This window comes from Aedes albopictus, chromosome 2 (genome assembly GCF_035046485.1).
Source record: "Aedes albopictus strain Foshan chromosome 2, AalbF5, whole genome shotgun sequence".
Taxonomy (NCBI): domain Eukaryota; kingdom Metazoa; phylum Arthropoda; class Insecta; order Diptera; family Culicidae; genus Aedes; species Aedes albopictus.
In genome coordinates this window covers 405078298-405093130 of record NC_085137.1, presented here as the reverse complement: position 1 = coordinate 405093130, position 14833 = coordinate 405078298, and the positions used below count along the sequence as shown (strand labels likewise).

Here is a 14833-nt window from a genome sequence, read left to right as displayed (position 1 = left end):
ATCGACTCACCGTTTTGCAGCCCAGTGCGGGTAGTAATGACTATCTTTTCAGTAAAGGCTACTTGTCAACAAGTTAGACTACCACAGGCGACAATAAATTCAAATTGAATTTATCTACAATGCAACTCTATTGGACCCTATATGCCACTTTAATTCAACTTCAATTGCACAGTAATGCTTGCTTGCAAGTTGAATTTCTTTGAATTTGTTGCATCCTGCTCTTAGTTTTTTGACAAGACTATTGTATTTGTTATGTTGGAAAATGGGACAGTCAAAACAAAGGTAAACATTGTGGGGCTTAAGGGGATTTTTTTTATTACCGTACGGGTTTGGGCCGAAGGGTCTCATATTTTCATGAAACTTTTTCCACAGGCAGGGCTCATAGATATATAAACAAAAAAAATGAGAAAAATTCAGAGTCGCCTATTTTCCGGGAAAACCCAGGTGGATTTTTTTTTGTTTTCCCCTTATACTACTTACTTTGAAAAATCATAACTCAAGAACGAACCATCTTAGAAGGTTCGTTCTTGAGTTAAGTCTTTTTTAAGAAATAAAAGCAAATTTTCTCAGAAATATGAACTAGACAAAGTTTTCCACAAAATTTTCCACAGTTGAGTAAATTCGTAAAGAAAAGCCGGTAAAACTATGTCCGAACTCGTGGAGAATTTTCAAAAAAATATTTTTGAGACGGTTATTTCATAAGCTTTAATTGCTGAAATTTTTGGAATGCACTTTTTTTCGTTTTTGCCTTAATAAACGGACCGTAATGTAGACGGTTCAACAATACCGCATACTGTTCGAACTGTATTCCGAATGGGTGGTTAAGCAAACCTTATGGTTATCGTTTATGCGGGTGAATTATGGCCAATTTTGTGAAGAATTACCATATACAGTTTCTTACCGATTTTGGCAACACGAGGTGAATTTTATGTTGCCAAATTGGGGTGTGCTAAATTCTGTGGATTATTTTCAACTTTTAACCGTCAATTTGGCTTATATTTTAAATATGATTTAAAATAGTATTCACAAGTTATAAAACGATCCCTGTAGGTGACGTTCATAAATTACGTCATGATTTGTAAAATTGTTGATTTTGGAAAATTTAATTAATTTGGATTTTTTGAAGAAGAGTAAGGCTAAAATATAAATACATTTACAAATACAAACGATTTTTCGGTAAAAATTTTTGGTCAAAATTTTTTGTTGCCAAAATCAGTAAAAGATTGTTGCCGAAATCGGGTGTTGCCAAAATCGGTAAGAAATTTGTTGCCAAAAACGGGTGTTGCCAAAATCGGGAAGGAAATGTGTAACCCGACAGCCTTGCGAGTTTCCCGGTGACAAGTAAAAATGGCTTAAGCGCCACTCCCGAGGGAGACCACTTACCGAGATTGATGGTTGCCCGACCTTATTAAGACCCTTCAGGGTAGGGTTCAAGTTTTTCCCAAATGAATGGGCGGGAAACGAGCTGGCTGATCAGGGAAACGTAATGCCTCATGACCGAAGTCGTGCAAATAGAAAAATTGGTATGCGTGAAATTGATTTCCGCCGGCGACAAAGTAAGGCTCGCGACGGTTATCATCACGGGAAAACAAGACCCAAACACCTCGAACGAATCTTCGTTCGATTGAAGAAATGTCCCTTTGGATGGATTCAGGGCCAACCTCCCCAGAAAATGACCTAAAAACTGAAAAACGACCGGAAACGTGAAATCCCTTCTACATCTACCTCTTCAGATTTCTCCCACTAAAAGAACGACTCAACGCCAGTTATGCTCAAACTACCCATTTATTTTGAACGCATCGAGAAAAAAACAATTCCACACCTATTGTGGTTCATTCCATTCTATATTTACAGCAATTCCACTTCTACTTCATCGATATAATCTTACACACTAGGCCTAGCTCTATTCATTCCCTCTTTGCTCTCTAACCTCTCTCTTCTCTTCTTCGTACGGTTAATCTCTACTGTGCGGACTCTCGGTGTTCATTTGCAAAAAAAAAAACGTGCAATTTATAGCAGCCGACTACGTCGCATAATGTCCCAAATGTAGGATAACGTGCCTCTGGAGCCGGCCTTCTGATACGTCGCATAAGCGGACGAACGGTAGGGCGCGGGAAAAAAGATCGGTGGGGCCACGCTAGTGGTTTGACCAGACTAGGGGCGAAAATTCACCATGCGCATGGGAAAGCAAAAAAGAGTACTCACGGTTTGTAACGTTACTGGTGTGGAGGCATTGGCGGTTGCTTGTGGCTACTGCTGGCGAGTCACGTGATCGACACGCGGTGACTCCTGCTCCGGGTGTTCTCCTACCGGATCATGCGGTGGCCGTGCTCAACGGCGCCTCACACGAGGTTCGTGGTCTTCTCCGACGGGATACAGCCGTCGATCCACTGGTCGTCACCAGCGGTGGCGACGAGGTAGCGAGCGTGCTCCTCACGTGGGGGACTCCGGTTCGAAACCGGTCGGTGCTCATTCCAAAACTTTTTCTTCACGAAAACTTACTCCTTCACGCTTTCACGGTATGGTTGCCGATATGAAACCGGACTACGTTGTTGCCGCCATGCCAAGGGCGCGGTATTGACGTTCGCTTCCCTCTCCGGCCCACGTGTATCGTCGGGCCAAACTTCGAAGCTGGAAAACGGGGTCGAAAACGGTCGCTGACTTTGGGGGTGTGGTGTGACGGGCCTCGCAACTTGCCACGAACCTATTCAAATAAAAACCGTTGCACGGCACGTGACTTCACCACACAATTGTCACAATATGGTACACCTATATTACCTGTCACATCCAGGGTTCTACGCACGCACTTCAAAACCGCCTTTCGCACAATCGCACTATGGCACTAACCTTGCCTAACTTGCTAACTGACTGAGGGAATTATGAGAAAAATCTAAATTAGTAAAAATCAAAGTTATTTCACGTTTCTTGTTGTTCACCTGAACTATCACACCACGGCACGGAACTTTACTGGGACCGATCTCGCCTCTTCCGCAGTCCAGAACGAAGTGGACGAGTCAAGTTCTAGGATCCTCAGAATAGGCGCGAGATATGAAAATCTTCGTCGCCGGTCAAAAATCGCCTTCACACACACTACTTTCTCTACCCGTCCGGAGAAAGCAATCCATTTCCCTCTGAAGACCCGATCAATCAACTCGTATCCCTCCCGAACATCAATAAAAGAATTGAGGGGTCAACGATACTTGAACCCCGGTCGATGCCCGAAGTACAGACTCGATTTTAGATTTGGCTGTCGCTTTACGCTCGGCGCCAGAATTACACAGGGCATTCATTCTGTTTTTGGTATGCGGAGTGGAGCAAATGAACACATGAACTCTAATTCGATTTCACTCAACTTGAGTGATCTATATACAGGGGGTAATTCAATGGACTAGTTCAAATTATGTACAACTTTATTTATTAATTCATTTTCTATTTTAAATATTTGTGGTACCGCCACAAATGTTGCTAAAAACGGGTGTTGCCAAAATCGGTAAGAAACTGTAATATAGGCATACATGGTCATTTCTCACAAAATTGGTCATAACTCAGGCAAGGCAAAAGCAGCTTCAGTTTTGAACTGAAAACATAATATTCTTTATCGATAATCATGAAATCAGTATACCGATTACCGAATACTGGAACAATTCATAACTAATGTGCAAATCATCGATACTATTTGGTGCCTAATCCAGTTAGTGTGACAATAATGAAAAATACGAAGCACGCAAAAATCGCGAATATTCACTGCACATATGCATATGCTTGTTTTCAACGATTAACTTTTACGTCAGTCATTAAGACAAAAAAGAGATCGACAAAGTCATGTGATTCACCCGTTGTTGATCCACCACAGTCAGTCAGTCTTGTGTTATTCATCTTTGTAGATCTAATGATGAATAATGTTTCGCCAATCTTTCACGTCTGTTCCATCGACAAGGCAAGAGCATGCACGCGTTGAAGGTCACGTACAGAAGCGACGGCGCACGCTTCTAAAGCAGCCAGCGTCAGCCAAATAAGACCTTGGTATGGTATTAGTTGTGGATAGTTTATAAAGTAGGATATAGAACAGTAAATCGGTTCTAAGACACTTAAATTGGGATTTAAGGGGCATAGGCTGAAGAAGGGTACCCTAGTACATATTGAATCTACCGAACGAAAAGTTCAACTTATCTTCAAAACAGAAACAGTGATCTGTTGCAGAAACCTTAAAGGTCAGTGACCGACACAGTTCGCAATCCATCATGTAGTTCGCTGCATAGAGACACCAAATGCACCCGCAATCATGGTTACGTGTGAAACGAAAAACTTCACGTGAGGGCTCTTAATTTAATCTTGACATAAATGCAATTTCAAGTAGGTGAGTACGCTTAAAGCACTTGAGGTCTTCTGCAGAGGTGCAAGCAAAAAAGATATGAACTGATACCGCTGCATTTATTTGGGATTTATTTCGAGGTTCAAAAGTATTAAAATGCTCAACAAGTACTTGTTGGGTTCCAACTCATAGCGATAAATTTATTGTGAAACAATCATACAGTGCAAGACAAGTGTAAATACACAGAAGTTATTTTGATCTTTTTAACGTCAAAACAGATGTGCAATATTTGATAGCGTTTGGTTTTGCGGTTGTATCCAAGTTCGTCGCTTGCTGTTGAAATCTTTAGTCACCGATTTGTTACAAACTGTTTGTCAAAGTTGTTTCATACGTGTAAATTGTCTAATCTAAATAAAAATTATCAAAAATTGTACACGGAAATAGAGCCGAGCACAAATTTCGACCTAACTGCTACCCACCGATTAATCTGTTGCTACTCACTAAACGTTCAATGTCGTAACACCAAACCTTGGTATATATTCATACCTTTGGCAAAACCTGTTTTACACGCACCTCCTAACCCTGTTTTTACAAATTTTTGTTCACACAAAATCCAAAATCCAACAAATGATGCTTGGCGATAACCCAAACAAGGTAGCTGGAGCTGCTGTACCAACCTTGAACACATCAGGTGACTGGTTCGCCACGGTTCGATTGAGACTTGATGATCTTGTTGTGTTTTTATTCTGCGTTCCTAGTCAATATTGGTGGCAAAATAATGATGTTTCTTACATGAAAAAAAAAAAAACAGGAGAATGGAAATAAATTCTTGAAAAGCTTAACGAGTGAAGCGGTCTTGCTCCGTTGACTGTTCGCGTCTAATTAACAAGTTATTCTGAAAACAAAACCATCCAAAGTTCTAACCCTTGTCTGCCAGAATCCATGTTCTTCGGTTTAATTTATATGCATTCTGACGTCATTGCTTAAAACTACATTCTTCCTCACATGGTATCGGCTTCCAGCTCCATCTAAACGAGGTAACAATCACACCAACCTTGGCAGTGAACGAACGCGTAAAGGACGTTTCGTCGAAAAGAACAACATAATAAACGCACAGTGACCCACAACACACAGACACAACATTTGTGAACTGAACATGCAGAACAAACGAAACAAAAAACTGGCTCAGAAATTCACGGTCGGGATCTCCTGTGCAGCTGTGGCAAGATAGAGCAATTAACATCTACCAAGACAGAGCATCAGCAAAGTCAACGGCGCCGGTACGTGGCATCAAGTTTGATGAATGAAGCGGTTGAAAACCTTCCTATTTCTTTCCCATAGCACACTGTAGATATGATGATCGTCATTTTGTACATTGTGACTGTGGTTTTGGTTTAGGTTTGGGTTCGAGTTTGGTAAAAATGATATTGTTTTACTATTGTAGAGTAAGTCAATTTTGAAGCATTCGAATTCAAATAAAATCGTTTCTTTAGATTGAGCTTGATTGACCTCCTGTAGTTGCTACTCCAGTATAAGATATGTAGCTACTTGGGACCAACAGACAACTTCAGTGTGTGAGTGTTGGTAATCTTCTTTGTTTAGGTGACAATGACGCCTGCTGTCAGGTTGCACGTCAATGAGAAGAAGGAGAGGAAAGTGATGATTGCAATGACTTGCCCACTTTAGGCCGTCGAGTCCTCTGCACCTGCACAAGGTCATGCGGACGCCAAAATGTTGTTGGCGGAAATGGTTATTTTTGGCAAAGGGTTCACGCATTGGTGCGTGGATACCAGGCGTAGAGTGTGAAGATTACTGTGAGTATGATGCGGCACAGTTCACTTTGTTGCATGCCTTGTAGGCATTATATGATTGACACTGCGCTGTGGACGTCGAAAAGAAGCAGGGAAACGGCTTTTGCAATCCGTTTTTTAAACGTAAGATGCCCGGGTAGAGGTGAATGGCAAACCAAAAACATAAGAATAACAAATTTTATTGTCATAACTTATTTTGTCATTCATGAGATCTTCACACATGTTAATAGCATAATATGATATCATATCAAAATATGCCATTTGCTTGTCATTTATCAAATTCGGAAGAATTACTACTCAATGTCTTATTTTGCTATCATAACAAATTTTGCTTTTGGTGAGATATTGTTGACCTTTTACGAGTTTGATGATGAGTTGATGGCACTTATTAAGAACAACATAATGACAAAATTAGGATTTTGGTAATTCTAATGGTAATTTTAGATATTTTTTTGGTTGACAGGCGAATAACTTATTTTGATATTGTTCTGTTTTCAATAACTCAATAATGGTATATTCTGCAATTCTCAACCTTAATTTTTTTTGTTCTTGGTTTGCCATTTTAATGTCAAAATTTGACATTCTTTAGTTATTTCGTAGAACAATGTCAGTTATTATTTTTGCCCTTTTGTCACTTATTTCAAACAAACCAATGGCAAATTTTACCATTCAGTAATTCTTTTTGAACGGTAAAACTTGCAATTGTTTTGTAATTCTTTTCTGCCCAGGTGCTGCTAACAATACTCAATAAAGCTCAATAATAAAGAGGGAAATGGAATCTGGCGGCGTCGCATGAATCGCGACCCATATCACGAGATCTATCATACTGTCAAGCTAATAAAACATGGCAGACTGAGTTGGAATGGTCACGTGGCAAGGATGCCGGAAGAACGACATGCGGGGATAACATTCAGTAGATAACCAGGGAGAGGCCGGCGCCTCCGTGACAGGTCGAGCACACGATGGATGTTTGCGGTTGAAAAGGACCTAAGGCATCAACCAACGTCCAGGAGGGCTGAAAGCGATTGGCCCAGGGGCGAGTCCAGAGGAGAAGGATGCTTCATTCGGCTCGGTGTAGATTCAACGAAGCCGGATTTAAGCCCACCAAATATCCAACTAAGTTTCACTATGTCTACCCGAGTAAGACAAATCTAACAAATAACATATTCAGTTATTATAATTTGAATTACTGAAGAACAAAAAATGATATTGACTTGACTGATATATATTGCAACAAAACAGAAATAATATCTCATTTAGATATTCATTCCAAGATTGAAACAATATCAGACAAGATACCCAGCATCGAACCTTCAGCCTCAGGATTTGCAGGCAGCGATGCTCACCACTCGACTGTCTCACTGTTGTGAATATGAGGGGAATAAGAGCACAAGTTTCTTCGTTTCCACAGCTCAGATCCCACAACGTGGATAGATCAGCTTAGAATGGTACGTTGCGGCGTAAGATCTACCAAATCAAATGTTGATCTTGATATTTTCCTGTCTAAAGTAATCAGGCAGTAACTTACAAATACTCCAAGATCAATGTTTGAAGCTCGTTTTGGAGGTTATGTAATATGTTGGTTCTAATTTTGCTTCAACATTTTATATTATCAGCAGGATTTAGGTAAATTTATCGTATAATACAAATAATATTCTAATATGTAGCTTATTCGACGTCAATGTTAATATCATCTTATGTTTCAGATTCTCAACAGAAAAATCAAGTATTGGTCAGATAACTAATTAGAAGCGGTCTAATATTGGTCAACGTTCACGGACCAACCGTATCCTTTGGAGTATCCATCCACTAACAACACTAACAACACCCATTCACAACTAGGCCTGAGAGGTCGTAGAACTTTCAACATCTTTCTTAGGTGTCTAACCAACCATCCGGGCTGCAAAACGGTGAAACAAAAAGGAGAGCGTCCAACATAGCTCTGGTCCTCACAAGTTCCTACCTCATGCTTCCACGGGTCAACAAGCGATGACAAAGACCGCCAGCTAAGAGTTGTGTGCTTAGCTGGTAGTGCAGCCTGGGCACTGTTGTCCTTCTGACTTCAGCTAGACTGAAGAGGTACGTCTCAAGCGTCTGATCACCAAGGAGGTGCGGCTCAAACAGCGTCTGTTCTGGCATTCAGCGGGTTAGTATGAAATGCTCCACCACCGGAAGCTATACCTAAGGTGGCAGACCCATTACGGTGGATAGGGGACCTTAGGCCAACAACCTACTGTTTGCGAAACCAAAAAAAAACCGTTACAGAAACCGAAAATGAAAGATTAGGAACTGATTCAACGGCAACGACTTTTAGCGCGTAACAACGGACAAAAATTGGAACTTGGAGTGTATTAACCCTAGCCCAGCAGGGTAAACTGGCACAACTAGCCAATGAGGCATGCCGTATGAAACTATCGTATGAGGATTCATCGATAGGAGGAGAAAATCGAGTGCCGGTTCAACACACGCCGACTGGGAGACGCTGCGGTAAAAAGGTTCTTCGTCGAGGAACTAGAGAACCGTGCTGCGAATATTTCAGAAGATGGAAGCGTAGAAGATCAATGGAGCGCCATCAAGAACGCCTTCATCGCCATCGGCGAGAATAATTTGGGTGAGCTACGCACCCGGAGAAAGTAGTGGATCACAGATGATACTTGGAGGAAGATAGAGGAGCAAAGGAACGCCAAAGCCGCAATAGAGCGAGCGAAAACACGAGGAGCCAAAGCCGTAGCCCGTCAGCGCTATTCGGCTCTCGAGAAGGAAGTGAAACGGGACAAAAGAGCATTGGCGGACACCCTAGCCGACGAAGGCGAGAAAGGCGCAAACACCGGCGACATCCGTTTCCTCTACGATGTTTCACGTCGCCTTAGTGGGGCTAAGATGAATGCTACGATGCCCGTGAAAGACACGTCTGGACAGTTACTGACGCTCGAAACGCTGGTTCGAGCACTTTGGAAACCTTTTTCAAGTGTTGGCCACGTCATCAACACCTCAGCATGATGCGCCAAGGGTTCGACGCATTATCCGTGTCAACACCGAAGCTTCATCAGTGCAGGAGGTAGAAACAGCCATCCGTAGCATGAAATCGAACAGGGCCCCAGGGGTCGATCGTATATCAGCTGAGATGCTCAAAGCTGACCCCGTAGTATCCGCACAACTACTGCATCAATTATTCCGCAACGTATGGGAAACCACGACATTTCCGGCCGACTGGATGCAAGGCGTCTTAGTAAAGGTACCCAAAAAGGGTTACCTGATTGTATACGATGATTGGCAGGACATCATAATTACTGTGTATCGTTCTCAAAGTCCTCTGCAAAGTAATCCTTAACCGGATACAGGTGAATATTGACACAACTCTCCGGTGGCAGCAAGCAGGATTCGGTGCCGGACGATCCTGTGTGGACCATATTGTCACACTCCGTATCATTCTGGAGCAAATCAATGAATTCCAAGAGTCTCTGTACCTGGTGTTCATTGATTACGAAAAAGCTTACGACCGTCTCAATCACGGACACATGTGAGTAGCCCTCAGGCGCAAGATTCTCCCTGAGAAAATCATCAGCACAGTACAGGGCATTTTCGTGCAGAGTACTACACATCGGTTTTTTGTCCGATCCCATCCGGGTCGTTGCTGGAGTGAGGCAAGGATGTATACTAAGAGTGGGAGCGTTTATATGGAAAAATGGAAAATTCAGTGGTATCCCATCAGATCAAAGCTTTTTTGATCCCATTTCAGGACCCAAATAAGTGTGGAAAATTTGGGCAGGATCGGTTATGTCTACGTTTTGCGCATCGCGTTTGAAGTTTGTATGGAGTTTTACATGGGAAAACACACTTTTTTGCATTTCTCTCATAACAAGCTCGAATTTTTCTAAAACCATATAACCGATAAAGTGAAAACATAGCCTAGGGTGTCCTGAAAAACTTTGTCGAAGACCGCGAAGTGATCTGATGCTTATGAAAAAAGTTATAGCATTGACATTGCTTGGTGAAACAGCATGATTTTGTTGCTATTGTTATTCCTTTACATATGCTGATTTATCGACCGTATTCTATTAATAACTTGATGATTTTGTGGCTATATCGGTCTCTTTCTACTCATAGTATAAGGGAGTAGAGATCAAAGTGGATAATGAAATGATAGATATGATAGAATTCGCTAGGTAGCGAACAAGTGTGAAAATTTTATAGAAGGTGAAATTAGGCAAGTAGGCCATGTATTGAACGAATACATCGAATGCGTGAAACTTCTGCCGTGCGACCTGTGCTTTTAAACAGATCGGCTTGGTTGGTAGTTCATACCACCTTACCAAGAGTTTGTGATGAAAACAGAACAATACATTAGGCAGTCGGGTGCCTGAAACTTTTGCCAGTCTTGGTAAGGTGGTATGAACTACCAACCAAGCCGATCTGTTTAAAAGCACAGGTCGCACGGCAGAAGTTTCACGCATTCGATGTATTCGTTCAATACATGGCCTACTTGCCTAATTTCACCTTCTATAAAATTTTCACACTTGTTCGCTACCTAGCGAATTCTATCATATCTATCATTTCATTATCCACTTTGATCTCTACTCCCTTATACTATGAGTAGAAAGAGACCGATATAGCCACAAAATCATCAAGTTATTATTCCTTTACATGTTAAAACATAAACACATGCATGCGGTTCGATGGTTATAACTATTTTCACAAGCATAGGATCGCTTTGCGGTCTTCGACAAAGTTTTTCAGAACATCCTAGGCTATCATTTTACTGTATCGGTTAAAAAGTTTCAGACAAACTTTTTCAACTTATGACAAAAATGCAAAAAAGTAGGTTTTCCCATACAAAATCCCATACAAATTTCAATTGCAATGCGCAAAGTGTAGACGCAACCGATCGTGCTCAAATTTTGCACAGACACTCAGGACCCGAAACGGAACCAAAAAAGCTTTGATCTGAGAAAACGGTTCCGATGACCCACGCTAAATTGTATACTATCACCGCTACTGTTCCTCGTCGTAATCGACGAGATCCTGGTAGGTGTGATTGATCGTGAACCAAATCGTGAATTGCTTTGGCAGCCCATTACCATGGAGCACCTAAACGACTTCGAACTGGCTGATGACGTTGCTCTTCTAGCTCAACGGCGCTGTGATATGCAGAGCAAGCTCGATGATCTTACGATCTCCAACGTGGAGCTCCATCGTTGATGTCATCAAAAGCCGATAGCGACAGAAATTTGGAAGCGAAAGTGGAGGTGGGTCGGCCACGCTCAACGCAGGGGCACCCAGGAGTAAGTAGTCTCATACGGACTTGCTCAAGAAGTGTTTTCAAGCGTGTGAAGGCTAAGAATGATTCCCAAGATAACTGCGCTCTATGGCGAATCCAGCATCCAAAAGGTTGTCGAAAGGATACGGTAGGAAGTGAATGTGGCAAGAATGGCGGATAGTATCCCTGCAAAGATGGCTATCGAGAACAATCCGGCCGGTATAAGAAGACGTGGGGCGCAGCGAGCTATGTGGGTCGATCCGCGGACCTTTCGCTGAGTCGAATGGAGACGACTCCCATGTATAGCAGAGGACATTCAGGGCTTAGTGTGACCGGTAAGGTAAGTAACTTTACAGGATTGTGTTCGCAAGAAGTTCGGAAGGTAAAAGACGACGTATAGCACAGCGTACAAGGTTGGCTGAGTAGGTCGAGAGTGATTCAGCATATGTAGGGCGTCCCTAAGGTTGCAGAGAAGCTGCAGCGAACCGAAATGTGTAGTGTGGAATTGTGGAGCAAACTCAGCATCAAATGATACACTCCCGATCAAGACCCCCTCAGTACCTTTTTTTAAATCGAAAATTACTAAACCACTAGAATACTGAAATCACTAGATGGTATTTACTGCAATAATGAAAGTCATCCAAGTCATGAACAACAAACAACAGATTACGGGTTTAAACGAACATCTGAATGCACCGAAACGTTATACATATAGTTTATCTCAAAATATAGAAATTACTCTTATCGATAAAAGGCTCAGGGTATTAAGTCTTACATATATCACCTTCTTATATGCTGTTGCCTATGTACGTTTGCGGACCATGATGTCCGGAATTTTCAACGCTTCAATGTTTTCACGTTGACCATTCACATGCAACAAAAAACAAATCACCCAACAATTATATTTCAAACCGAGAAGCACGCTTACCTTCATCAGAGCGAATCTTTCATCGTCTTGCAGCGCTGGGACATTCGAAGCCATCGTCTTTTTTTCCTTTATACGCGCACCTGCAACGATTGTTAGGAAGCACTTTTATATGCACTGAACACTACTTTAGACACAAAACCAATGAAGGACGATGATGATCTACTGTGTGAGAGGCAGCAACTAGATCGGAACACGGGCGTATTTCTCATGTGAATAAGGTAAGAAAATTGATAACCAGAGCACGATTTTAAAGGATGGTCAGTAGCTTAAACGATTTGAGGGCGGGAGCTATTCAGAATAATCTTTATCAGGTCCGGACTCTTTTTCTTCAAGTTCAAACACACTTCGGGCGACAAAACCACTTCGCTATGTCCTAAGGTCGTGACTCTTTATCTGCAATAAAGTATGTAATGCATCAAAACACCTTTTTCCGTCTCGTCGGTCAGTACAAACACTTGCACTTGATAACGCGAATTGTCCAGCTTTTCTTATGGGACGATTCGAAACTGATTACGCCGTATCGCTGTTTGCACTTTGAATTCGAAAGCTTATCGATTGACCGCGATGATTAGACAATTTTGAACACCGGATTGGTTTCCACAAAGAACACAAGAGTTTTATATCATGCCTTTATTATCGATAGAAATGAATAACACCTTGCTAGAATGATTAGCTAATTCAGAGTCAGCAAGAAAACAACACACTGAAATATTCACGTAGGTAGTAGATAAATAGAAAAAAAAAGAAACACAACAACAAGGCAAACTGGAGCGTCATGCGTAATAGCACAAGGTAGTGTTGAAAATCGAAAAAAGCACCAGCACAAAAGGCAATTGCTAATCGACAAGAAAAAGTAATAAAGTTAAAGCAAAAGAGTTCACCGAAACAAAATCGCCCCAGCTAAAGTAAAAAGAGAAATTCCAAGCCTGACAGTCTGCGCTGCGCCTCGCGAAGTAAATAGAAGGTAGTAAACCGATCCAAGCTATAACTTCCGATGAACACTCACTGTTTATGAATTATTAATTCGGTAATAGGCACGATAACACCACCCAATAACAACACATATGCGCTTCGTACCGTATGATTTAGTATCGATTGCCGAGGGTATTTGGGCACTCGTTTTAGTTCGATAACTTGCGAAAGTCGTAGTAGAAAGGTACCACCAAGAACTGCACTGATCCTAAGGCCAACACCGCGATGTATCACCGAAATGGAAGCGTCCGACGTCGTTCGAGTATCGGTTGAAACTGAGCGCACCTCACCTGGCTGTCTGACGGCACACCTGAAATTTCGCGATTAGCAGCGGTGTAGCTAGGTAAAGGGTTAAGCATGGTTCTCTCACATCTCCATACTCCGTAACCAGCCTCTCGCGAAGAGAATCCTCGCGCTCTTCCGCGCCGCGGCAGATAGAGATAAGTTGCAGCAGCACGCGATGACGACCGTTATTGTTTGCTTTCGGAAAACACATATTGATTGAATCACGCTCTCGCGAGCTGTGGTGGTCCGGCGCGCATCGTCATGATCGGAAATTGGCCGGTCACTTTCAACCAAATGCAATGCAATGAATAATCATCATCGTCATCGTTGTTTCACAGATGCATTCGATGAGCAGGTGTGTATTCTAGACATTCTTAATTCACTTTAAGAGGTTGGACCATTTAGGAATCAAAATTATTACTTAGTTACTTTCAGTCCTCGGCACCCACGGTGGTCCAGAGGGCCGAATTGAAAGATCTCCATCCTGGGCGATTGCCAGCCATCGCCTTGACCTGTCGCCAGGTCAAATTTCTGTCGATTTGCTTGATTTCGTTGTTGAGGCTGCGCGGCCACGAGCCTCTGGGTCTGCTTCTGCTGCGATGTCCTGCTGGGTTCCAATCAAACGCTTGCTTGCAGATTTCGTTTCCACCCCGTGTAGAGTGTGGCCGACCCACTTCCGCTTTCGCTCCCGAATTTCTGTCGCTATCGGCTTTTGATGACATCGACGATGGAGCTCCACGTTGGAGATCCAATTGTGAGGCCACCATGCACGAATTATACACCGCAGGTATCTATTTATGAAGGCCTGCACTGCCGTAATTCTGCAAAGTGACGTAAGCGCCATTCAAAATGTCGATATTTTTTGGTATATTATATATAATATCTGGTGTAAAAATAACACTGTGGTATGCATGCTGTATTAGAATGCAAGATCTATCATCTATGGAAACAAATTTACAAGATGAGCAAGAGTTTTATGCATAATAACCAAAAAATGGGCCAAAACTGAAGAAGAAAGTAGGCCATGCGCGCGGTTGTGTGCTCTGAGTTTTCTGACACGTATTTTTTTTCTCTTTTAAATGTCAATTTGTTCAAAGTTCAGATTTGGCTAATGCCAGCCATTTAGAGAAATTTTGAAAAAATATGTTTTAGTAGTGCCCAATGAACAGAATAAGAAGAAATCGGAAGTCCATATTGTGTATAGTGAGAAACAGCTAATTTTTGTTCGTGGTTGCTGAATCACACGATGTGTACCGGACGTACGCTTC

The 14833-nt window shown here is 42.1% G+C and overlaps 1 protein-coding gene across 2 annotated transcripts in view; it reads right to left on the bottom strand.

Annotated features, from left to right (window-relative positions):
- Positions 1–13566, bottom strand: part of LOC109407928 (SEC14-like protein 2) — a 99809-nt gene extending 86243 nt beyond the window's left edge. Inside the window, exons 1-2 of one of the 2 annotated variants that reach the window (XM_029876473.2) lie at positions 13315–13566; positions 12309–12388 (exon numbers count right to left, since the gene is read on the bottom strand). In XM_029876473.2, coding sequence (XP_029732333.1) covers positions 12309–12362 — 54 coding nt within the window. In that variant the 5' untranslated portion in view covers positions 12363–12388; positions 13315–13566. The remainder of the gene's footprint in view (positions 1–12308; positions 12389–13314) is intronic. The other variant, XM_029876472.2, reaches the window with a different exon arrangement.
- Between the last annotated feature and the right edge of the window lie 1267 nt (positions 13567–14833).